General features: G+C 47.1%; 1 protein-coding gene across 3 annotated transcripts in view; it reads right to left on the bottom strand.

The window, feature by feature from the left end:
• Positions 1 to 24,804, bottom strand: part of RGS3 (regulator of G protein signaling 3) — a gene marked incomplete at both ends in the record, with an annotated part of 117,433 nt that extends 92,629 nt beyond the window's left edge. For 2 of the 3 annotated variants that reach the window (XM_084238171.1, XM_084238173.1), the window contains 5 exons: positions 7,996 to 8,064; positions 9,108 to 9,202; positions 10,279 to 10,337; positions 13,311 to 13,361; positions 23,091 to 23,169. In XM_084238171.1, the coding sequence (XP_084094297.1) occupies positions 7,996 to 8,064; positions 9,108 to 9,202; positions 10,279 to 10,337; positions 13,311 to 13,361; positions 23,091 to 23,169 (353 nt within the window). Of the gene's footprint in view, positions 1 to 7,995; positions 8,065 to 9,107; positions 9,203 to 10,278; positions 10,338 to 13,310; positions 13,362 to 23,090; positions 23,170 to 24,701 lie in introns of those variants that run through there. The other variant, XM_084238170.1, reaches the window with a different exon arrangement.
• Positions 24,805 to 26,980: the final 2,176 nt, after the last annotated feature.

The raw sequence follows: 26,980 nt of genomic DNA, 5'->3' as shown, positions 1-26,980 counted from the left end.
ACCATCAGAGACTGACTGATCTTGGCAACTTTGAATAATGATGGCATACAACAGACACATGAAAAGATATTCTAGATCACTTATCATTAGGGAAATACAAATCAAAACCATGAAGAGATTTCACCTCAGATTAGTTAGAATAACTGTTATGAAAAAGTCAAGAAACAACAAAAGCGGATGAGGAAGGATGTGGAGAAAAAGAAACCCTCATGTACTGTTGGTGGGAATGTGAATTAGTACAGCCACTCTGAGAAAAAGTTATGGAGGTACCTCAAAAAATTAAAAATGGAATGACCATATGATCCAGGAACCCCACTTCAGGGTTTTTACCCAAAGACTACAAAAACACTAATTTGAAAAGACATATGCACCTCTACATCTACTGCAGCGCTACAACACCCAAGATATGAAAATCCAAATGGCCAACAAGAGACGAGTGGATAAAGTTGTGGTAAGCATACACAAAGGAATAGTACTCAGCCATAAGAAAGATGAAAGTTGCCATTTGTGACAACATGAAGGGCATATTAAACTGAATGAAATAAGTCAAAGGAGAAAGATACATCCCAATGATTTTACTCACTTGTGTAATATGAAGGGTAAAAAAGCAATCAAACAAGCAAAACAAAAACCCTTGGACTCTGACAACATAATGGTGGTCACTAGAAGCGGCAGGAGGAGGGAGGAATAAGTAGAGGAATATATACAGTGCTGAAATAAAAAACTGTCCCCCTGAAACCTAGTCAGTGTTGTAAACTAATGTTACATCGATAGAAAAGATGAAAAAATAAAGATGGCATAGATTAATAGTAATGGAATGCAAAACATAATCTCACTATTGTGAGAGAAAAGGAAGCTGACAGATCTATAATTTAATGAGAAAGACACTCTTCAAAATATTAACAATGGCTGTTAATGAGAAAGACACCCACAAAAAAATTTAACAATGGTTCTATCTGGCAGGTGGGATTAAAGAGGTTTTGTTTACTTCTTTTCAATGTTTTCAGATTTTCACAAGGAACAAGCACTACCTTTTTAATGAGGGGGAAAACAGTGTAAATGTATTTTTAAGAACTTTTATCACACCTTTATCTATCCTAATGTTAAAGTTGGGTTTTTCTTAACCTGTTCTCCTCTTTCAGCACATCTCCAACTCAGATCCCTTCATAATTTGGTTTACTAGCTATTAACCAAGAAACAACACGGGTATTTAGACTGGAGCATAAATTTGATGTCTGACCTCACAAGCTGAGGGGCCTACATCCTTGAGGAATTCAGCATGTTCTGTGGGAGGCCCAATATTAAAGCTAAAAATGGTAAGACCTCCCTGGATGGGTAATGAGCTCCCTGGAGACATGCCTCTCAGAAACCCAGCCTGACAGGCCAGAGTGAGAACAGGAGTCTAGCCAGGGCACCCCACAGAACCCCCCACAGAGCCTGTCCCAGTCCCCTGCTCTAGCACCTGCCTCAGGGATCCACACCCCCGAGTGTATCAGGAGAGAGCTGTCCTGGAATCCCACAGGGTATCTATCTGTGTCTGCCCGAGGCAACGACGTGTTCTGGAAGGTCTCCATAAGTTCAGATCTAAGTTCTCCAGAAAGGGTGGCAGCTTACCACCCGAGAGTCCTCAGTCAAATCAAACTGGCTTCTTGCAGGCCATCAAGCCAAGTGAGGGGTGTGCACACAGAGCTCAGGGGAACGATGCTCAACACCAGTATGCCTGTCCTGCCTTCCCCACTCTATGCATGGCCATTTCTCAGGAGCTACTTTCACTCCACTACTGATCCCCTGCTCTCTCTCCTGGCTCCCACTTCCTCCAGCTTGGGCTCTGCCTCCTTCCATCATATCAAGTCATATTAATAATCTACCCAAAGAGGATAGTGCAGTTGCCACAGTAAAGCAACTCTTTCACATCCACCACCACCCTCTCCCGCCGCCCACCATCAAAAACAAACAAGCCTCCCTTCCAGAAGTGGCTGAGTCAGCATTAATGAGGGCAGCTGCAGTGACTGCTGGAAGCAGCAGACTCAGAGCTCAGAGTTGCCATTCCAGAAAAGTCTTCTCAAGACCTTGTCCAAATCCTCATCTCATTACCTATTTAATTTTGTTCATCAGCACATTCAAGAGGCACCTAGCAGGTATCTAGGTGTCCACACCGCCTTGCTGTACACTTTTTATTCACTCTGGGTATGGCTGTAGCTTCCTAAATCTCCAAGTGCCATGATTTAGCTGCAGTAAAGGCTGCCTCTCCCTGTCCTTCAGTAAGTGGAATTTTCATTCCCTTCAGTTAGAGAATGCTAAATGGTTAATAGCTTCCCGAGAGCTTTACTTCCTGCTAAGGCGCCTCCAATGATTTCATGATAATTCAGGCAGAGTAAATGGTCACAATTAATGGTCATAAGCAGGAACTTCTCTCTTAAGTATTCTTCAATTAGCAACTTCTAAGCCTGCTTTTGAAAAAAAAATCTTTGGAAGAAGAAAGACTACTTCATCGTGCCACCTGAGAATATGGCAATAGATGAGTCAGCTTATAAACTAGGGAACTAGCATTCACCCTACAGACTGCATGAAATTTCTCTAAAAACCAAGTCTCAGGGATCAAGGCTTGGTTACTTCTGAACACCAAATCCTGAGCTCAGGACTTGGTACACTCAGCGAAGGCTTGACAAATGGGTGACTCCATCATGCCCACCATTGGCAGGGGCTGGCAACAAGCCACATGCAGGATTGAGGCACCAGGACAGGCATGTAGCAATTTAAACAGCAGCACAAGAGTGCAATGCAAGGAAAGCCACCAGACAGGGTGATGCTGACAGATGAACACGGCAGGTCACAAAAGCTGAGGGCTCAGGGAGGCAAAAGGTACTTCCCCACTGAGATGCTCAAAGAGGGTCTAACAAGTCAAGTCAGAGAGAAAGAGAGAAAGTGCATTTCCAGCAGAGGGAAGTCAGAACAAAGGCTCAGAGGTAAGACATCATGGAACACTCCTAGGGAAGAGGACCCAGTTCATTTTACTTTACTTTTGAGCATGGGGCTGGAGACCCTGCAAAATGGAAATGCATTATTTTGAAGGAATGCACCTTATTTTTTTTCTCCCAGGAGCTTTAAACTATTTTAGTTTAAAGCTATTTAATTTAAACTATTTAGTTTAAAGGATTAAGCTATTTAATCTCAAGTTATTTTTAATTTGTTCACATATTTAAACTGCACACATTTTTCCATTCTTTTTTTTTCCCCCTTAGGTTTGGATCCCACCTCTGATCACAAGCTTTCCAACATTACTGCACTGTATGTGGCACTAAAGTCCTGATTATAACACGAAATTAAATAGGTGATGAGGACTTGGGCAAAGTCTTGACAAGTGAAAGGAGAGAGTACAGGACCATGTGTGCCACATAGCAAGCTGACTCTCCACACACACACGGGGACTATTGGTGTAAAAGATTATGTTCTTCAAATATATGTGTGTCTGCCCGTGTGCTGTGACTTGGTGGGTGATGTTACAATTCTCTCCAAGATTGTTCTCTGGCCACAAGTTCTGAAAAATGCTACATTTGTTTCTAGAAGCTTCCATTTGGCTTTCACCATATCATGAAATAGAACTTTTAAATAACTCAGTTCCATAGTCAATGATATTAAGGAATCGCAGTTGCTTTTTAAGCATGGTAATGGAATGGTAATGGATGTTTATTCAAAGCCATCTTTTTCGAGATACATACAGATGAGGTGATGTTTGGGATTTGCTTTAAAATAACCCACTGGAATTGGGGAAAGTGGGTGGGAGCATAGAAGAAGTAAGATTGGGCATATATTGATCACTGCTGCAGTGGGACCGTGAGGCTCTGAGGCTTTATTTTGATATTTTCTATCTTTGTAGATATTTTCTATCTTATATCAAAAAAATTATTTTGATATTTTCTACCAGAAAGCTGAAAGAAGAGATCAGTGCCTTTTACAGACAAGGAAACTGAGCCCCAGAATGAGGAAGGGATTTTGCCCATGGTCTCACGGCGAGGCAGAGCTCAGACAAAATCGGCAGCTCCAAGGCCGGTCTCCCTCAGCTCCCACTGTGATGGCCGATGGCCATTTAGCCATTTTCCAGAATGTTTCTGCATAGCCTCCTGTTTCTCTGATGCAAGTTTACAGCCAAGACTGGAAGGATCATCAGAATTCGTGAAACAGATACTCAGTTTCTAAATGTAACTGCCACATATTCAGCCAGATGATTTATACAAAATCACACTGTAAATGCTATGGGAAGTGGCCCAAGACCTGATGGACAAAGTGTACTGAACAAGAAGAGCATGGTTTTGAAGTCATTTATCACCTGTGTAAAAAGGTCAAGTGTATTGTACCGTGGTTACGGGTATACATGTTTGGCACCAGGCTGCCTGGCTTTGCACCTTGTTTTCCTGGCATCCTAGCTGTGTTATCTTGGGCAAGTTACTTAACCTCTCTGCATCTCTATTTCCTTCCCTGTAAAAGAGCAACAATAATAATATCGCATATGGTTTTGTGAAGATTACACTAGATGATGCAAGAATGTGCTTTGATTCACATTCACACATAGGAAGTGCCTAGTAAATACAAGCTGTTCTAAAGCTCGGGCACAGTCCTTCGCTTCGTAAGTCTCAGTTTCCTCTTCTCTGAAGAAAGGGACAATAATAAGTCCTATCTCTTGGGGTTGTTATGAGGATTAAATGAAATAATGTATGTAAAGTGTTTGGCACAGAGATCAGTTCAATAAATGCTCATTTCCTTCCTTCCGCAATCGTCTTTCATGTTGATAAGCTGAATGTCCATCTTTCAGAGAAGCCCAATTTGATTTGGGAGCATTCAGCCGGGTAGAAGTTTCCTGAAATCACTCTGTCTGCCTCCGCCAGCTCAGAGGCCTTCTCCTTCAGAGACAGACGGCTACTACCTCCCCCAGCAGAGCCCGACTCCCCAGCCCTTCCGAAGGCAGGCGTGTCTGAGCCTGCTCTGGCCCTCCCGAGCTTTGGATTGGGACTGTGACCATGAGTTCGACTGTGTTTTGTTTAATAAGACATCTCACTTTCCCAAAATAGGCAACAAGTGGAGAGCAGCTTCTGTCACGCTGCTTCACTGGGCGCTGACTCACTTTCCCCCGCCTCACCCTCTTTTCCAAAAACCGTGGACTGCCGTGCTAGCTCCTCCACCAGCTCTGGCATTGCAGGAGGGTGGAGGGCAGGGAAGGAAGAGCAGCTCCCACAGTTACGAGTCAAATTCCAGAACCTGCTCCACTCTGTCCGTCCCCCACCCCACCCCACCCCACCCCTGTGGGCTCCCCAGACAGCCTTCCATCTGTCACGTGCGGGGCTTTCCCTTCAACACAGGAGTCTGACCTTTAGTCCTTGGCACTCACCGCCTTGGTGGGTGGTCTCACCTGCTCAGAAGTTCACCCACTGCCCTGGGGCTCACCTCTCCCACATCCCACCCTGGACAGACCTCTCTCTCCCCGAACTCCAGGTCAGCAAAGGCAACCCCTCTGACACAGCTTTCACCTGGGTGCACCCCAATTACCTCTACTTCACCAGCCCCCGGGCTGGCTCTGCTTCCCCACCAGTACACCCTGGCTTGGTTGGAGACACCACCAGTTACCGGGGAATTATTCTAGATGTCCCCCACTGCTCTCCCAGCCCAATCAGCACGAAGAACTACTGATTTAATCTCCTAAGTATGCCTCCTCTCCCTAAATCATCTCTTGCAGATCATGAGAAACTCCTAGCTCCTCCCCAGCCTTCCAAATACCTACCAGAATGACAGATGTATAATACACACCTACCATTCCCTTGCTCAACAACCTTCAGTATCTCCCCATCGCCAGATTCCCAAACACCAAACCAGCTGCAGGGGGCTCCCCCAGAAAGCTTCATGGGCCCAGCCCATGAAGATTCAGGTTTATCTGTGTGGAACCTGGGAATATGTATTCCTCACAAGCACCACAGGTGATTCTATGTTTATCCAGGATTGAGAACCTTGGGCCTTAGGAGAAAATACACATTCCAAAAAAAAAGTCCTATAGAATCATCCAATTTGGCTTATGCCAGGCTCTTCATTTCTCCAGCCAGTTTCTACTTGATACCTGACATCCAGCACACCAATGCATTTGCAGAGCCCTCCTGTCTCTACTGCTGCCCTGCACTTTATACCCTCCTGGCTCATTCTTCTATCCTTTGTACAGCCAGGAGGCATTACAGTGTTGAGAGTAAGAACTCTGGGGTACCTGCCTCAGTTCCCATCTGGCTCTGCTGTTCACTGGCAAGTTACTTGTGCTTAGCTTTCATTTCTTCTTCTGAAAACTTAGGACAAAAAATAGTCCTCTTAGAGCTGTTGCAAGAATGAAGTGAGATAATGCTCTATGTCCTGCTGGTTTGTGGTCAACACCCAGGAATTGGTTGTTCTTGTTATTAACATAACATCCTTCTCACACCCTCCCCCAAGTCTCTATCAACGGTCCCCTAGAGAAAAAGAGTCTCCAAGTGACGCCATGTGTCTCCAGCAACTACAACAAGGCTGTACCCAGGACCTGATGGCTGGCTGGCTGGCTGGCTGGCTGGATGGATGGATGGATGGATGGATGGCTGGATGGCTGGATGGATGGATGGATGGATGGATGGATGGATGGATGGATGGATGGACAGATGGGGTCTACAATAGCATAAGTACCATCCTATAATAAAATGTAGATTTTCTATTTTCACTTAGACAAATCCTTCATTATGAAAGTTGAATAAGGATCAACTTTAAAAAGCACACTAGCTGCAAAATTTATGGTCCTAAACAGTAGTCAACCCCAAAATATTTTCTGGGTCTAAACTGGTGACTAGGGCCTCCCCAGTGGCGCAGCAGTTGAGCGCTGGGTTACGAAGCTGCCCACAGCCTCTGCAGCGCCGGTTTGATCCCCAGCTGCTCCCCGGCCACTGGAGGAGGGTCCCACATGGCGCGCAGACCTCTCCTGCCGCCAGCTGCTCCCCTCAGCAGTGTACTTCGGTCCTTCTGCCTGCTCTGCTCCCCGCTCTGGCTCTGGTGAATTCTCTCACCCTCCCACACTTCTGACTGTACCCAGTGCTTGTATAAACAAATAAATTAAATAAATCTTTAATTAATAAATAAATAAACTGGTGACTAGAGCTGCTTTTCATTTACATAGATAGGCCCTCTCTCAGTCACCATCTGATTCTATGGTTCCTTGACAAATGTTGCTGGCCACAGGGTCTCCCCAGTTTCTTGTACCAGCTGTCTCTCCCCTGCTGCTCTGGGTGGGCCATGGCACTCAGTCAGGTGCTCTTACCCTCTTTCTTTAGCAGTCGATTCACACCGTCCTACCCAACAGTCCTCCCTGCTCTGTACTGGCCACCCTCACTAATGACTACGTCTGGCCTCCTACTCTGGTCTGCCTGCAAGACCAGCCTGTCTGGATTCTCCTAGAATTTCCGCATCTCCTACACAGCCCTCCTCTGGCAGCCTGCGCCCACCCTGCATATTCCTGGGTTCCTGCCTTTGCTCAAACTGTGTTACCACCCAGCATGCCCTTTCCAATGTTATCTCTCCTTTTTATTCCTTAAATTTTATTGATTAGCCAACTGTTTCTATAACCATAGACTGAATAATTTTGGGAGAGCGCTTCCCACCTCCGCGTGTGCAAACACTTCACTCGCCCTCCACCAAAGCCCCGGTGCCAATACCCTGCCCTCTTCCCTGCTCGAGGCCTTCTCCCTTCCCCACCACTGCCTCTGGAAACACTACAGTCTTCACAGAGACTTCTTTCACAAGACCTACTTTTGCCCAACTTTATCTCCTGTCTTATCTTGATCTCTGTCCTAAGTTCAAAATCCCTTTTGGCTTGAAGCCTACCACCACCACTCACTGGTCCAATAAGCACTGGCTGAGCCCCTGCTGGATGCTGGATGCTTGGTTGCCACCCACCCACAAGCCCAGGGCCAGATCTGCCCCCAGCTCTGCAGTTCCCCTCACCTGGAGTCACCCGCCCTGTTCCACACCGTGACCAGGAGGCGCTTCTGCTCATCTTCCTCTTGGACGGGACTACAAAGCAAACCAGACAGTCAGAGCATGAGGGGGGCCAAGCTCCAGGCTCAGGACAGACCCACGGAGGCTGTCCACATTGCAAAATTTGGAAATAACCTAAACATCCAACCATAAGGAACTGGTTAAATAAACCAGAGAACAAATAGTGTAGTAGGTGAGTATTTTACATACATAAGAGAGTTTACTTTACATTGTGTAGACAAAAAGGAGGTTATAACACAACACAACACTATAAAACACTATAAAACAATTCCATTTTTGGAAACACACACATACACACCCACACAAATTCAAGCATCTGAAAAGAAATGAAACAAGGCACATCAGAGAGTAGTAAGGTGAGGCCTGTTTTTTTCCTTCTGCTATCAATATTTACTATTTTTCCTAGGGTACTAAAAAGAATTCCACCCAAAATTTACTATTTTTCTACAAAAAGCAAAATTACCTTATGTAGGGGAGAAAAAATATATCAATAGTCACTAATAGGAGCACACAAAATGTCCATTACTTTCCCATTGGCCTCAGAGTTCAGGAATGCAGGAAAGGAATAATAATAATAACAACAACGCGGGCTGGTGCTTGATGCTACATGGGTTCATTGACACCACAGCTCTCTGAGGTTGGTATAGGCCCATTTTACAAATAAGGAAGCTGAGGCTAGGAGGTTAGCAAGGCTTACAAGGGGGCGGAGAGCACAGGCAGGCAGGCAAAACATCCCTTAGCTTAGAAAATTCCTTCTGCTAAAGGAGAAAACTTGGCCCGAGGCACAGAAGGAAATTGCTGACTCTTTTCAGGGACTGCCAGCCTCAAGCCAGGCATCTTAGTCATGAGAAGCCACCAAGGGATACCTTATCACGGTGGACCTCGCTGCTGCCGGGCCAGGGGCCAGGGATGCAAGGACACAGTAAGTGAGAAAACAAAGACATCCTTTAGAAGTCAGTTTTTCTGCTTAGATCTAGTTCTAGATTTGGCAAATAGCACTGTTTCAGATAAACACTCCTTCCCTCTCCTCTCGAGGGCTGGCGGCAGGAGGTGCTTACAAGAAGAAGTGCTCATGGAAGACTGGGTCTCTGCAGTCTGCGACAGTCTGCGTCTTCCGCCGGCGTAGCCGATCATCGTCAGGGATCAAAGAGATCTTGAATTGGAAAAAAGCAAATGTCAGTTGATCTTGGGGTTCACACAGTCACCTAAGCCCAGCAGCTGACTGTGCACGGCTCCAAGCTATATGTTTCCTCGGTCTCCTTCAAACTCTGCAGAGGACAGCGTGGAGTCCTCAGTCAGACCCTGGGAAGTAATAAGGAGCTCCAAGCCAAAGGCAGTGGAGGCAGATGCCAGGACAGGGCCCAGGAGTGGGTGGGACCAAGAAGGCAGTCACCAGCCCAGCCAGAGGTGGGGTCAAACCTGCCGTTTCTGCTCTTCCTCCAAGCAGAGAGGTTTCCCCCAAAGCAAAAGGCCTCATCTCTGCTATACTGCCAACAGCTGCTGAGGTGTTCCCTCCCCAAGAGGCTGCAGGTTGGCCCCTACCAAGGCCCCAAATCCATGCTTTCACCCTAGCGCGGTTTTCCCCTTGCCTCAGGCTCCCCTGCCTGCTCCAGACCAATCCTCGCCCATAAGAGCCTCTAGTCAACCCAGGAGCTTCAGGAAGAATACAGAGTGGTGCAGCAGGCCTGGCTTGGCATTCCAGCCACCACACTCTAAGAGGCATGTGGCCTTTGACTCTGGCTAGAAGTAAGCCACTGTCCCTGTGGGGCCTCTGTCTTCACTGCAAGGGCCCCCTCAGATGGACCATCCAAGCCCCTGGAGATATTCCTTCCACTGCACTACCCAGACCTGGCCATCCTGCCTGTAGTTTTGTGAGGGGAGAAGAACAAGATATGGCTTTTCATGAGAGGGTTTGGGTTTGTGTGTGGATTTCTGTCATCTGCATTCCCATTGTGTTCATCTATGTGAAGGACTAAGATGACCAGTAAGACTCCAGCTCTTACAGGAAATCCTAGTGACCAGGGCGGCTAAGGGAGGGGGGTATCTCTGCTCGGGGCCTCATCACTGGGACTAATAAATGCCTACTGAGCTAATAATGTGGTAGTTGCCACTACAAATGGCCCCAGGCCACAGACAGGCAGGGACCTTGAGATTTGGTCCAGTGATATGGCCCCTCATCACCCCTCCCACCCCATCCAGACCCACCCCCGGTACCTCCTCATCATATACCTTCACGTAGGAATCACAGACACCAGGCTCTTTGCTCATCAGGCCTTTGCCTTCTATGACTAAACAGAGAATTAAAATGTTAGAGTGGGTGGCTGGGTAGGCTGTTAATCTGCGTAATAACATTGGATATTAAGCCCTCTCTGGTCTAGATCATTCCCACATCCAAGCAGCTCTCCCACTGAGGCATTATAGGGTACATTCAATTCCCCGAATCTAACAACTTGGAAGGAGCTGCAAAATATACTAAGTCGGATCTCCAAATGAATAGAGAAAACAAGACAACGGTGGCCGGAGAACCAAGGACAGTAAAAATCTTTCCCAGAGTCACAGGCAAAGGGAATGACAGAGCTGGGTTTTTTTGTTTTTGTTTTTCTTTTGTGGGACCCTCACCAGCGGCCAGGGAACGAACCCATGCTGCAGAGGCTGCGGGCAGCCTCGCAACCCAGGGCTCAACCACTGCGCCACCAGGGGAGGCCCAGAGCTGGGTTTTAACTCATGTCTCTTGACTCCCAGTCCAGTGCTCCTTTTTCCACTCATCCTTCCTGAGCTGGAAGGGCCAAACTAGAGTGCTCGCCCTGCCTAGTATGCTGGGCTGTGGCTGACAGAGGGGCTAGCACAGCAGGTGGAGGCTCGGGTCCCAGAAGGAGAGACCCCGGAGCCCAGATCTGGCTCTGCCACTTACTAGCCACCTGCGCAGCAGCAATTTGCTTTGCCTCTCCCGAGATTGAACTGTCCATGTGTGAATGGAGCAGTGATAATAATATCTGCTTCACATGGTGATAATGGTCATGGCGATGGTGATGAATGGTTAAATGAGATAATGTGTCTTAGTAGAGTGACTGACAAATAAGAGCTCCTCAACGAAGTTTTGCCAAAGAAAGAAGTTCTGAATAATGGCTTGGGGTCAGCAAGGGCAGGGCACAGTTCTGAGCATGGAAGTTAACAGGGCTACAGGACTCAGACACTAGGCCCGACAGGCTGAGCTTCTTTTCTGTTTTCCTTTATGTTTGGTTTTGATTGAGCCTCGGGTTTTGGCTCGAATGGAGCTCTCGTGGTCTGAGGCGTGAGGCCTGGGAAGCCAAAAGAGAAAAGGGAACCAGCAGGAAGGAATGAAGGGCCTGAGACTGGGTTGAAGCCAAAGCAAACTGTGCAGGACAAATGGAGTGGGGGAGGCCAAGATGCACTTCGCAAAAACTGTTTGCACAGCTGGAGTCAGGCTCTGGCGGGCAAAGAACACCCCTCTTCTGGTCCTTGGGAACTTCACCTTGGGCTCCCAAGGCCAGGCGCGGAGGCCCCAAGCGCCTGCTGGTCTACTCTGCCTAGTATCCTAGTGACACTTCCTGCAGACAACCTTCCCCACAAGGGTGTGGTCCTTGAGGCAGGATCAAGGTTTCTGGGTTTCCCCTTCCCCAGTGGAGGTAAGGCAGACATGGCCCTGCCCTCACAGCACTCCCATTCTGATGGAAAGAAAGACCCTGGACAGACCAAGGTGACAAAGGGAAGTGAGGACTGTGATGAAGACACAGGAAAGGAAGTAACAAATTCAGGTCTGGCAGGTAGGTCAGGGGGCTGATTCCTGGGGAAATATGAATCTTCCTTCCTGAGTCTTAGTGATTGATGATGGTGACAGGCATGCTTCTTGCAAAATCAGAGGAAGGGAGAGTTATTTTCCAAAAGGAGTTCAAAAAGAAGGCAGGCAGTTCTAGACACAAGGAAGAGCGGGTGCAAAGGCCCAGAGGCATAAGCAAGCAGCATGCATTCAAGAGGAATACCGGTAACTGGACAGAAGAGAGGATGGAGGATGCCTTTAGAAGCAAGAACCAGGGAGGCTAGAGAGATAAGGCAGGGTATGCAGAGCTAAACAGGAGTCTGGGCAGTGGGGACCATACAGGAGCTCATAACTATTTGCGAGCTGGATTGAAGGATGACAAAATGATAAATGGACAGGAGAAATGTAAAATCCTCGGGTGGCACATAGTACCTCCCTTGTCAGGCTCTGGCTCACACTGACAGCCCCTCTTGTGCTGCCACGTGAAGTGTTTCTGCCAGTGCATCATGCTCTCTCTGACCCCCTAGTCCTTGCACTTACATCTCATCATCACCGAGACAAGTGTGGGTGTTTCTCCTGGATTCCCAGCCCATAGCACATATCAACGCTCATTTACTATTTTGGGAATTCATGGCTTTCTATCTTACCTAACACTAATCTAGGGTTTACTATATGCTGGGCACTGTCCTAAGCACTTTACTAGTATTAACTAATTTAATCCTTATAAAAACCCATATGGGGCCTCCCCTGGTGGTGCAACGGTTGAGCACTGGGCTGCGAGGCTGCCCGCAGCTTCTGTGGTGCTGGTTCGATCCCTGGCCACTGGCAAGGGTCCCACATGGCGCGCAGACCTCTCCTGATACACCCGCTGCTCCCCTCAGCAGTGTATTTCGTCGGTCTGCCTGCTCTGCTCCCCACTCTGGCTGTGGTGAATCCTCTCACCCTCCCGCACTTCTGACTGTACCCAGTGCTTGCATAAATAAATAAATAAATCTTTAAAAAAAACAAACCCATATGATAGTTATTACCACCATTTGATATATGAGAAAACTGAACTTGCTTAAGGCTATTCCACAAGAATTATCAGACTCTAGCAATCTAGTTCCAAATACTGATCTTAACCAGGATGCTACACTGCCGTGGAAGGAAGGAAGGAAGGATGGATGGATGGATGAAGAAAAGTGAGAGGACAGGGAAACTCTTCGGTGGCCCTACTCAGCTGGGGGCAAGGATGGTACTGAAGTGCCCAGGGCAGAGACAGCTCCAGCTGAGAGGAAGAAGCCCATTTGTGGGCCCCATCAATATCACGGGCAGGATCAGGGAAGACTCGTAGAGTCAAAGTGAATATGTACCTTTTCCCATGGACACCTCTATACACAGATGAGGAAAGAAGCCTTGTCCATGGCAACACCCACCCCCATCCCTGGGCAGGAGGCCCAGTGGCCACCCTCCCCTGGTGAGCCAGGCACACAGCCATACTCACTGTGAAGCAGCAGCACCCGGTCCTGGGCATCAATCGACAGCTTCAGCTGACCTAAGAAAACAGCAACATACAACCTCACTATCTCCTTGTTGGGTGAAAAATGGGTATCAGTGACAAGACACTCATACAGTCTCTGGGGCAAATGGGAGCTCAGATGCCACCTAGTTCAGCCTCCTCACCACATCAGGAGCCCCTTCCACAATACCTACAGCAGTGGTTCTCCAGCTTATGTTTATACTCTGCTGCCTTCACATGGCAGCCCAGGTCAATTCTGGGGAACTCTCATTATTGGACAACTGGAAGAGTTGTTGCACACACATTATGCACATCCTAGATTGGAGAGTGAAGAATCCTAGGCCTTAGCCAGAAGTCCAAGGAGGGGGCCAGCCAAACCCACCAGCTCTGCCAGACAGCTAGCTGCCTTCTGGGAAGGCACAGACACATGCTACCCCAAGTGTAATCTAAGAATCAGTGTCATGAGGAGCATCTGGAAGATGGCTAGAAACTAGAATCTCAGCCCAGGACTACTGAATCAGAATGCAATTTAACTGGATCCCCACAGAAGAGCCTCTGAACATGTTTACAAGTTTGGAGAAGACCCCTTGAAGTAAGACGACCCCTTGAAGTAAGAAGACCCCTTGAAGTAAGAAGCCAAAGGGAAAAGTAAGATAAATTTGACTCCATAATAGTAGACAAATGTCTGTTACAATTAAAGAGATTGTAAACTAAGTTAAGGGACAACATAGGGCCTCCCCAGTGGCGTAGCAGTTGAGCGCTGGGTTGCGAAGCTGCCCGCAGCCTCTGCAGCGCCGGTTCCATCCCTGGCTGCTCCCCGGCCACCGGAGGAGGGTCCCACATGGCGCACAGACCTCTCCTGCCGCCCGCTGCTCCCCTCAGCAGTGTGCTTCGGTCCTTCTGCCTGCTCTGCTCCCCGCTCTGGCTCTGGCGAATTCTCTCACCCTCCCACGCTTCTGACTGTACCCAGTGCTTGTATAAATAAGTAAAAATAAATCTTTTTTTAAAAAAGGGGGACAACACAATAAAAATTATAGAAAGGACATTGAGTTGGAAAGTCAGAGAAGACAAAATGGCCAACATATAAAAAAATGCTTAAGCTCATGGATCTCTGGAACATGCAAATTAAAATAGCAATAAATATCATTTTCCCTAATCTGATTGACAGATAATTTAAAAGACATGATGTTAAATGTTGGTAAAGATGTAAGAAAACAGGGAATACCCTGGGAGGTGATTTCTGGCACTATCCGTTCGAATTTATATGTGTATAACCTTCAACCTTGTAATTTTACTTCCAGGTAACTATCACAGACAAAACTCACGTATGTGCAAGGCTGACACTTCAGCATTGTTTAAGATACAGGAAAATTGGAAGCACCTGAAATGTCCATCAATCTGAAAGTGTTTAAATGGCCCAGTATAGCTGTGCAATGGGACAGCTTACAAAGAACTGTGGGCAGTTTCAAAGAACTCGCTGAGACGACTTTTTAAGTAGAACCAGCAAATTGCAGGGCATTGCATATAGTATCTATTTCTCTGTGCATGTGTGTGTGTTTTCTGAAAGGACACTCTAGTAGCAAACATGGATCACTACGGATTCAGGCAGAGAGAAAAAGGAGAGTCCCGGAACCCTTGGTGGATTTTGCAGGCTTTAATGCTTTCTTAGGAAACCAGGCAGGGAGGCTGTTATGCAAGGAGGCAGGCATGGGCCAGGCAGGGTTGCTGGGAGGCAAGCAGGCAACGGAGCCTCCCAGCACCCCGACAAAGCTTTACACTCTTTCTCTGGGGTCTCTCTGGCATTCTCTCATGGTCTCGCCTCTTCTGTACTCACGCTGCTCGTCCTCCTGTAGTCATCCTCTATATCTGAGTGACGCTGCCCTTATATCCCCAGCCCCCAGGCTCAGGCATGCACACTTGCTCATGTGCACACACCCAGGTGTCCACAATTAGGCTTGTGTGCCCTGTGCCCACGCTCCCAAGTGCCTTCTGCATTAAAGCGATCAAGGCCTCAGGTGATAGCCACAGAGGCTAGTGGCACAAAAAGTCGGATTAACTCACCCTACAGATGCCAAATTAAAAACAGCGATCACCTCTAGGGAAGAGACAAGGAACTGGAGAGAAGTCAGGAGGAATTTCAGTCTATCATTATCATCGTTTTAACAATATGAGTTACCCATGAACTATATAGCACTTCTATCATTAAACATAAAAAGGAAACAAAGAAAGAAAGAGGAGAGAGGGAGAATTAGAGATAAGGAGGAAGAAATGGGGGGAGACAGAAGGAGGGAGAGGGAAGGGAGAATGTGAAGATAATAGGACGAGGAGTAGAAAACAAGTGAAGAATAAGGGGATGGATGGCATTTCCCACCAGCTTTTCCAATTTTTTTTTAAGACAATATAGAAACAAAACTAAACTCCAGGTGATCCTCATTGACACCCAATGGCCTTACAGCACGGACAGAGGAAAGAGAGGCCCACCACCTCCTCTTCCTCAGCGACACTGCCTCAGTTCCTGGGACTTCAAGATGCCACTGAACTGGACCCACCCAGAGGACATGCTCTGGAGAGGCTAGGAGGGCAGGGCAGGGCCTCCCAGCCCGCAGCGACCCCACACATCAACCAGAAAGCCCTTGGAGCTGCTTAATCCATGACAACTCTGCCTAGCAGTCACCTGATTCTGCTCGATCACCCCCCATGATGGGGAGCTCACTGCCTGAAATGGAGCCCTTTCCCTTTTGACACAGCTGTGGGCGTTCACTGCTCCATCTTTATTGAGCCAAAAGTGGCCTCTCCTCTCATTGGTAACTTTCATGGGCAGGACCTGGGTCTGCCATTTCTGGACTCTCTCCTCTAGACTCAAAGTCCAAATTCCTTCCCCCATTCTCCATGGCACAGCGAGACATCCCCTTGTCATCCCAACTGTTCATCTCTGGACACACCCCATGACAATGGGTTGGTTGGTGGACGGGCGTGTGCTTTGTTGCTGGCTGGGGAAAGGGCAGGCAGGGTTTGGAGAAAGAAGGAAGTTCTGGGTCTCAGAACTCTGAAACACTCCACCAATGACTATGACAGGTCTACCACTTGTTCCCTGGACTTCGGGGGTGTTTAATCTACAGCAACTCAGGCTCCAGCAAAGTCCGGTCCAGCTCTTCAGCCCTCAGAAGTCCCTGCTGCTCTCCTGCCCAGAACACTGATCTCAGAAGCCCCAGAGGCCTGTTCCAGTTCCACCCCGACTACCCTCTCCTCTCAGAGCCACAGTGTCCATGGCTGGGAGATGGAGCTAATAATAGGGGTTCTTGCCCTCTCTGAGCTGTGTGACGATCAGATAATGCTGGGGGGACGAGGAGAGCCTTCTTGGATGGAAGGCGCCAAGAGAATCCACAGTATTTATTAGCTCAAAGTCTAAGCAATTACCACTTCAGGGATCCCTGCAGCTGTTTTTTTCCTACAAAAGCCATGCCTGAACCAGCGTGGGATGGGAGAGGGTTGCACAGAAACAAACAGGGCCAGTCTCAGACTAGATCTCATCAAGTCCAAGGCATCTGTGTTTAACCAAAAAAAAAAAAAAAATTTCTGATGCTCTTCCCAGTGCAAAGCTAGCTCTGACCCTAACACATTCAGCTTTTCAAAGCTATGGAAGCGCGGGCTGCAGGGCACCTATCATCTGCCAGCATCTGTCGTCAGAACTCAGGGTCAAGAAATCTCCCAACACAAATGGTCCCTGATTGCATCGGAGAGACCTTAGCGAGGCACCTACACAATGTGCTGAGGGAAGAAGGGCAGGTCTGGAGAACTGGTGCCTGCCCTGAGGATCCTGCAGCCCAGTGGCTAGACAGGGGCCTGGGCAAGGGCAAGGTGGAGCCGGAGCCAAGGATGGGCATGGGGTTAAGACTAACTAGAGGAGTCAGCACAACTCCAGGCAGCTCCAGGGAGCTCCCCTTCCAGACCCTGCCAAGCAGGTCTCCTTGGAGAGGGTCAGCGTGCCCTGTACTGTTACAGCAGAGAAAACAACCCAGCAGACCAGGACCCCAGTGAAATACACCCTATGCCAGCCTATCCTTCAGCCTTGCATCTCCCCCATTCCATCAGATGTCTGAGACACAAGGGCCCAGAACTCATCTCACCCAACCGCCTCATTCAGTAGCCAGGATGGCCAAGCTTAGGGATGGAAGGTGACTCCCCCATGGCCCAGGGACCATGGTGGGCACCAAGCCAGAACTGAAGACCACAACTATAGTTCTATGGTACACCAGTATGTTATAACTAAGGAGAAAGAAGACCCCCTGTTTTTAAGGTCCTTGATTTTCTAAATAAAGAATTTCGATAGATTCAAACCATACTCATTACCACTAAACTGTAAAATCTGGATTGCCCTGCCCACCCCAGGACAGTCAAGCACACTCGTGAACATGCATCACCTGCAGAACAAGTGGCTTTCTTTTCTCCACATCTGTGTGTAGTACCATTATGCACAGAGAATTCAGATTATTCTTCCTTTTACTGGGTCTCTTTATTGAACTAGTGTAATAATTTCTCTTTATTGAATTAGTGTAATAATTTTTAAATCACATATGTAAAGTCATATAATTTTAATCTCCAATTGTAGTTTTAGTACATTTTATAAATTCCTCAGCATCTTTATCCATTTCATCCAACAACAGACTTTTTCTCCATGGTTAAATATGTGTTACTTCATAATGATGTGTCTGTTCTGTGCTTGCTGATAGCTTTAAGCCACACAATGGAATCAATTTATTTTCATTACACTTAATATTTGTGTTATTTTTTCATTATCGTAAAGTTTTCCAGCAGAACAAATTTAATATGGCAAACACGAGAGAGGAAGCCTGTAATTACAAGCAAAGTGTGGGCTGGTGGTAAGATCTGATTTGGATCCTAATTCCACCACTAGTAACACTTTATCAGCGTGTCATCAATTCCCTCATCTGTATAATGGGAATAGTATTAAATACAGTTTTAATAGGGCAGTTACAAATGTCAGAACTGATATTTGTGAAGTACCTGACAAAAAGAGAAGGCACTCCCACGGAAATGAGAACAGAAGAGAGGGAGAAAAGAAAGAAGGAAGGGAGAAAGGCCAGAGGAAGATGGGGAGGAGGGAAAAAGGAAAAGGAACAAGGAAAGAAAAACACTGAAAATTTAGAAATCCTATGTAGGGGACTTCCATTTTTGGGATGACAGAGCCACTGAGGAAATCTGAAAAAAACTGGACAAAAATATTTATAAGCAACGTCTTAATAATGTAACCAGATAGACCACCACAGGGTCTGGAGGGATGGGGGCCCATGGAATTAACATTTTCCTGGGCTAATTTTCTCCTGGGGTGTTTTCAAATTCCAGAAGGGTGAATGACAGGCTAAGAGGCTGTGTAGTTCTGCCTGCCTTTTGGGGCTAAGGGAACAGGAGTTAGAAACAGGGCCTACCAAGAAGTGGGGTCCTGATGAGTCCCTACCTTTGGAGTTGGAAACCTAATGGGTTGTCCTTGGGAACAGAGTTAATCATAATCAGACACCTCAAGAGACTGAGGCTCAGCTTCATATAACCTCAGCCCCCAACACGAGTCCAGATTATCCCAGATTGCTCATGACCTGAAGCACCTAACAGAAGAAATTAAAGCTCTCGGAAGGAAGAGCTCATCCCAGGTCTATATTAAGAAGAAAAGGAACCACACCATGTCTGCCCTTTGTAACAGATGCAGCACATTTAAAACATGAGAAACAGAGGTCTTAAAAGAAAATGAACAGAAAAAATGTCAGGCAAGAATTAACCAAAAGAAGTCCAGGTAACAATATGACAATCAGGAAAAGGAAACTTTAGTAGAAGTAGGGAAAAGCACTCGTAACAATAAAAGAAAACTGTAAAATAACAGAAATTTTAATTCACCAGAAGGACATAATTTTAAATGTGTATGCTGTTAAGAGTGCTTCAAGACACAGGAAGGAAAAAGTGTAGGACAAAAATGAGAAGCAGACAAATTTACAATCATGATAAGAATTTTATCACACCTCTCTCAATGACTGACAAAACAGGGCCTCCCCTGGTGGCGCAGCGATTGAGCACTGGGCCGTGAAGCTGCCCGCTGCCTCTGCAGCGCCGGTTCGATCCCCGGCCGCCAGCGAGGGTCCCCACATGGCGCGCAGACCTCTCCTGCTGCTCCCGCTGCTCCCCTCAGCAGTGTATTTCATCAGTCTGCCTGTTCTGTTCCCCCATCTGGCTCTAGTGAATTCTCTCACCCTCCCGCGCTTCTGACTGTACCCAGTGCTTGTGTAAATGAATAAATAAATCTTTAAAAAAAAAAATGACTGACAGAACAAATGGGGGGAAATCAGCAAAGACAGAATATTTGAACAACATCATTAGCAACTCGACCTGAACCTGATATGGTCAAAGAACACAGTACTCAGATCCTGCAGATCTTTTCAAGCACACACAGGACATTTACAAAAACAGGCCTTATGCCAAGCCATCCAAGACTGAAGGGACACAGAGTGCGTACTCTGACTGAAATGTAGCATGAAGAATAAAAATAGTACTAAAAATTCCCCAATATTTGGAAATTAAGAAATATGCGTCCAAATCACCCATGGATTCCAGAAGAAGACTATGAAAGTTAGGAAATATTTTGAACTGAATGATAAAGAAACTGTACCTCCCATGAGGCTCTGGCTATCAGCAATGCCCCAGGCCCGACCCCAGTGAAAGCTGCATGGGTATTTGCTTTGTGATAAACCACTGAACTGCACGCCATTTGGGGGCTTGGGGAGTGCCATCTGGGGCACTTTTCTGTGTATGTGTTACAGTTGTAATAAAAAAAATTAGGGGGGAAGAAAAGAATATACTCAGAAGAATTCAAAAAGAGAAAAAAGGAGGACTCGCAACAGGCCAGAAACTTTGAGGAATTTCTGAACACTCCCAAGCAGATAGAATGCAAAGGCAGAAGCAACAATCGCTGTGGAAGACCCTGACATGCAAATAACAAGCTCCTGGGAAACTACTGAATGGTTTTCCCCACCATGCCAAGGGACTGTCCCAGGCTCAGTGTGAGAGCACTGCAGTGTGAGCCAGGGGAAGCTGGCCGGGGCAACCTGCTGGCATCTGTTCCGCAGGAGTGGGAAGGGGTGTCAGTTGACAAGGTACTGCTATATCAAACAGAAAAACAAAGAAAATGCCCAGCCAATGAATGACGTTCCTTAGTCTACCCTGCCTTCCGAATCACATCTTCCTGTCTTCCTTCTGGCAAACCAAAGATTCCAGGCACTTCTCCAAAGACTAACCTGCCGAGTTGCTCCCCATGGCGTTCACCTTGCAAGTTCATTTGGGGATGACAGTTCTAAATAGAGTTGAGTTGGGTCACCCACTGTCCAAGCAACTTGCAACCCCTGCTGAAGGTCTGGGGCTATCTGCCATGCTGGTGAGTGACTAGCAAACTGAGGTAAACTTAAAAAAGCCCTTCGAAGCTAAGGGAGTCCATCTGGCTACCAAAACTGACTATCCATAGCTTCCAATTCTACCCAATGGTCAAATTGCTTCTGTGACTTCATAAAATAATAGATCCTTAGGCTCCACCCAGATCTATAAAATCAGAATAGAGAAGATTCTAGGAATCTGTGCTTTTAATAGTTTCCCCAGGTGCTTCTGATAATTGGGCAGGTTTGGTAACCACAGATATGAATCTTCATACATGAGCAGACAAGCAGAGATCGCACATCATTTGAAGAAAATCAGCAGCCAGAAAGAGGAGTGTCATTTGTCAAAAAAAAACAATGCAGGAAACAGGTGAGAACTTTTCTCAGGTCAATCCATGTCCACGGAGAGGTCTGAGAGGAAACTGCACACACAAGATCAGGATGCTCCACACCCCACCAGGTTCCTGGTCTGCCCTGCACACTCAGGCCACAGTCACTGGCTCAAGCAGCCAACTTCACTGATACCCACCTGGCCCAACCCTGAGGCCATGGCTGGGCAGGCTATCCACTCCCTGCTGGACCCTCCCCAATTCCCAGATCTGGCAGGAAGATTAATTCAATAGAAGAAAACGGACTGATGCAAGGAAATAGTCACATCATACCAGAAAGGAAAAGACTACAAAACTATACATACAATGTGATGTCAATTTTGTTAAAATTAGAAACCAAACCCCTACCACCCTACCCCTCCCCATCTCCCCCAAACACACCTATACACACACAAAAATAAGTCTGGAAGGATATAAACCAAAATGTTAGCAATGGTCTTCTCTGGAGAATCAGATTACAAGTGTTTTCCACTTGCTCCTTTCATTTTTGTTTTCAACAGTGAACACATCTCACCGTGACAATAAGAAGAAGAAAAAGCCAATGAAACATATATTTACTTTTTAATCAGGACACAGCTAAGGTAACTAGGTCTCACAGCTCTCTGACACTCTTTCCTGACCATCCGAGTCCCACCATTTCAGAGCAACAGAAGGAAACCTCCCATATTCCACAGAGTTTCACATCCCAATGGGGTTAACAAGAATTGCCTCCAAGGTTTGGGGATGAAATGAGATAACACAGGAGAGGCACTTGGCACAAAGCATGGCACATGGTAAATACTCAACAAATGGCAGCTAGTTAATAACTCTCATTGTTGTTCTCCACCAGCTGGGCCCGTGAATCCCAATGTACCAGACCACATGCCATTTCTAGGGACTTTCTGGTGACTTTTCCATCACTCCTTCTGTCCCTAGAGGTAAAGTCAGGTTGTGAAGAGTTTGTATGCTAATCAAAGTAAGTCTAAGTGTAGGTGACTTGGAACCCCAGGGAGGGCCTACCTCCTTGGGTGCTTTTGTCTTTGAAATCTGAGCAAAGTCCCCACTCTTCTAAAAAGAAAACTGTGTACACATCCCCCAAAAGTGTGCTGGACAGGCCATCTCAGAAGGCTTGAGCTCAGGGACCAACTCTAACTTTGGTTCACTGGGAAACATTCCTCTCAGGATCTTAAGTCTTCACAGAGGAACTATAACCCCTTCCCCACTGGGAGTGGCAGAACCAGAGAGGAAATAAAGAGCTGTGAAGGGCTGTGTTCCGGTACAGGGCGTTATCTTTACTGTGATTACATAGAAGGCTGGGTTTGCCCAGACCACTGGGAAGCTGCTGTCCAGCTGTTATCTGGGGGAGACCCAGCCCACTGCTATCTGGAGGCTTGGAAGCAGGAGTGTCCTGCCCATTTTTTCCCACCTCAAGCCCCCAGGGCAGCCCTGTACCCCTCCAGGGTCTTGGTCACTCTGGAAGGGAGAATTCTTGAATCCCTGCAGGTCAGCTATCCACCCCAACAGTGGCAACACTCTGCCACTTCCATGGTAAAACCACAAGGATCCCAAGGTGAAACCACAAGGCTCAAAGGCCACCCAGGCTGACCTGTTACCTGTCCCGTCCCTGAACCAAAAGAAAGAGGACTTAGAAGTTCTTGATATGTGGGACAACAAGCCTGTGATTTAACCCTGAGCTGCTTACTAATGGGAAACTCAGTGGTGACAAACCCCTTCTCTGAAGATTAACTGGGGCTTGATTATTCCAGCCAAGTGAGGCAGAACCTTGGCACCAGGAGCGGCAGCAGGTGGTGCCGGCTTGCTGGGCCAGAGGCTGTGCCCCAGCCTGTGCCTGTCCCTGTCCTGGACCACCACATAGGAAGGAGCCAGAGAAGTGACCCCAAACTGAGAGAGTGCTTGCTCTCAACCTCACCAACCGCCATGGTCCCGCGGTCTCAGCGGGCACTTACCAAAGGTGGTGAGGTAGAAGGACAAGTCCGGGTGGGCACGCCGGCTCCCAAGGGAGACACGGTGCAGGGAGCGCTCCATGGCGTCCCTGCTCGCGCAGGACAGGAGCGCCGGTAACCCGAGGCGTCTGTGTTGCTTCCCAGTAACCGAGGCAGCAGGTTCACCCGCCCCCAGCACCAGCGTCTGGGAGACAGTAGCCAGGCGGGAGCCGAGGCCGGCTATCCGCGCGTTGGAGCCGCGGGCGCGCCAGGCCCTGATTGGCCCGCGCCGGTTTGAATGAGGAGATTTCCACCTGACTGAGCAGACGCAGGGCCAGAGGGGAGGAGGCGCCCGGGCTGTGAGGACAGCCACCACAGCCCCAGGCGGCCCCTTCCCGGAGCTCTGGGACAGCAGACGTCCCCCAGGAGCTTGCAGGGCAGGGCGGCCACGCCGGGGCTCCAGGCTCCAGGATCGCTCCAGGCTGAACGTGCCAGCCTCACAAGAGACCTCAGCCCCTGGCTTGCCCACTCGGCGGGCTTGGCCTGCTCACCCGGCTCCCCCAGGCCAGCAATTAGCTGGGTTTGAAACATGCTTTGAAGCTCAGACCTGTAATCACCGGACCCAAACAAGGCTAAAGGTGCACCCAAAGCAGTGGGGTTTGGCAAAGTGTTCCCTCCCCTCAGAGCCATGTCCCTATCGCATTGCAGCCCCTTACCAAACTCAGCCCTCTCTATCACCTCTTGAGCATCCCTTGAATAAGAGCAGCATGGCACAGGTCCAGCCCAGAGCAGCTTTCTCCAACCAGCCTCACCGGCCCCATGCTTGCAGGCTGGGGCATTGCACAGGAGAACAGGCCCTCTCCAGCCTCTGAGGGGACAGAAATGCAGAGGTGGTAGGTGCTTTTAGTCTCCAAAGCCCAGTGGAGAAAGGCAGAGTTGGAAAGAAGGTCAGCCCCTGCACTGCTTTGTGGGCAAACATTGACAGACACCTCCTGGGAGCAGTTTCACACCAAGACATCTGCTCCGCAAATCTCTGACTATTGCTGCTGTGGAAAGGAAAGCTGCTGGTCTGATGTAAATTTAAAAATGCGAAGTGTTGGAAGTTGCCAAATGAATATCCAAGGCTCAGTGATCTGTTCAAAACTGGAAGGCAAGATTGGGAGATGCCAGAGAGAAAAGACAGATGATGGATGGATGGATAGATAAATAGAACCAGGTGCCAGAAACTGCCCTAAGAAGTATTAGCCCCTAGTTATCGGCATAAATCTGAACCTTGGACAAAGGTAGGTGACTTGATCAAGGTTTGCACAGCTAGGAGGAGGCAGAGCTGAAATTTGACCACAAGCCTGTCTGCACCAAGGCCTCTTTCTGTGCCAATCATCCTGTTCTTCCTTAGCCTCTACACTGTTCACATAGCCAAGTAGAAGTAGAAGTAGCACACCACAGGGCCAGCTGGCTGCCAGCAGAAGCAGAAACTAGTGAAAGAGCCCTGAAATTAGCAAGCTAGTTGTTAAGTGGAAATGAGTCACACAAAGGTCAATGGATCACTTTATGAAGCCCCTCTTTCCCATGAGCACTGCCTAGCTGGGGCAAGCCCACTCCCATAGCCCCAATCCCAGCGACACATGGACTTACCTCGACCCTGGATATGAGAATGTGGGATCCTCCTCCTGGCTGGGGAAGTCTGAGTCCAGGCATCCTTTCTGGGCAGGGAAGTTTCCAGGCTCTGCCACTCCATCCAGCCAGGGAAAATTGGCAACCTCAGACTCAAACCACAGGATACAGACAGGACACAGAGACTGGAGGTGTTATAGACCTGCAGGAGCAAGATGGTAGTATGAGTTAGGCATGGCCTGAGGTTGCCCCCTGAGAGGGATGTTTACTCCCACAGGAACTAGAAAGCATGACATTCCAGGGCCAGGACAAAGTGAGTTCAATCCACAAAAAAGGAGAGAGTGATGTGCCCAATTCCACAGTGGCCATGGACTACTGCCTATTCTAGGGAAGACCACCTTGGACACAGAGGCTATGAGCAATCTGCAGGTACACATCCAGGTGGGCGGGGCCCACTAGTAGAGCTGGGCAGAGTTGCACTTTCTGAATGTGGGCTGGGGAAAAAGACTAAGGCCCACATGGACACTCTATCCCCACTCAGGACAAAGGTCCCAGTGCACTGTAAGTTCCCCTATCCTCCAACCCCGACTTCTTCTGCCCCACTCAACAGTTAACACTTGGAAGACCCCAGGGCCACGCTGATCCTGATTTGACCCCTCCAGTGGCACTATGCCCACCACCAGTAAGACTCCTTTACTTAGTAGAAGCTGGGAGCTGCCTTCTCTTAAAAGGACAGGTTGCTCTTTTCTCAGAGAAGGAAGACAGAAGTAAGTGGGAGCCTGGTAGTGTCATTACAGCAAAAAATATCCCTATTAACCCACACTTCTGTCTACAGGGAACATACAGAAAGGGTCACGGTTATAGCCCTGCTGTCCCCAAGAAGGCAGGGGACTTTTCACATTAGCTATAGAGCTGTCTGCTCTAATATGCAAAATAATTTTGAAAAATAATAATACAGGGGGCTTGGGACTACCATATATTAAATGGTATTATAATAATATAGTGCCAGAAGTAAGATAAACAGATCAATAGAAGAAAATAGAAAGTTCAAGGGGAAAAATGATTTTATTTAGAAAACAAGAAAGTTTAAAAACTTTTTAACTAGAAGAAAGATAGCCAAGATATAAAAGCAATTTTTTTAAGTAATTTTAATGATAAGGGGAAACCATTGCAACCTTGTTCTATAAATTTGAAAATTAGGGGTCTCCCTGGTGGTGCAGGGGTTAAGTCTCAGTGCTATCATGCTATTGCCAGCCACCATGACCTGAGTTCAATTGGGCCAGAGAGCTAAACCACATGGCGCAGTAGACCTCTCCTGTCTCACCCGCTGCTCCCCTCAGAAGTGTATTTCAGTAGATCGCCCGGATCTCCTCCCCACTCTGTCTCTGGTGAATCCTCTCACAACTCACACCTCTGGCCTACACCCCAGTTCTTGTGTACATAAATAAATAAAATATTTAAATAATAATAATAAAATAAATTTGAAAATTAGGGGAAATAGGTATTAGAAAGTATTAATTACTAAAATTAATGAGTTTGAAATTCTCAATAAACCACCTACTATACATAAATTATAAAAGGGAATCAAAACTATAGAGGATCCAGATTAGTTTAGAGGCCATTTTTATAATACCTTCAAGAAACAAATTACATGTATATTATTTAAACTGTTGCAGAACTTGGGGGGAAAGCTGTAAAAATTTGTCTGACTTAGATATACGGTTAGGTAAAAGACCAAAACCAGATAAGGTTAGCAACGAAACGGTGAAGATAAAAATAAGAGTAGGTATTAGTGAAGTTGAAAACATATCTAGAGATCTATTTAAATTGTGACAAAACTAAGACCACATTCTCCACATTCCTTTTTTTTCAAAGTCAGACATTTCAAAAGTTTAATACAATATCTCCTAATTTTTTAATGCTGGCAATTCACTCAAATATTTAGAAAATACTATGTAAGTCAAATAAAGTTTACCTCTGCATCATCACTAGTTTGAGACCTCTACTAGATCAATCTGACTAGTAAATATAAATGGAGCATTGCTGAATAAAATTATTAGCAACTCAAATTCAACAGAACATTCATGATCAAGTGGTACTTGTTCCAGAAATGCAAAGGTGGTTCAAATTTAATAAATAAATCAGGAAGGAGTTAGCAAACTATGCCCACAGGCAAAGTTGGGCCCACCACCTGTTTTTGTACAGAAAGTGAGTTCACAATGGTTTTGTACATTTAAAAAGTTGAAAAAAATCTATGCCATAAAAATTAAAATTTTTCAGTTAAAGATGAATTTTAAATA

Source organism: Talpa europaea (genome assembly GCF_964194135.1).
Source record: "Talpa europaea genome assembly, chromosome: 7".
Lineage (NCBI taxonomy): Eukaryota > Metazoa > Chordata > Mammalia > Eulipotyphla > Talpidae > Talpa > Talpa europaea.
The sequence above is the reverse complement of the archived record's forward strand: the minus strand, read 5'-3'. Positions and strand labels throughout refer to the sequence as shown.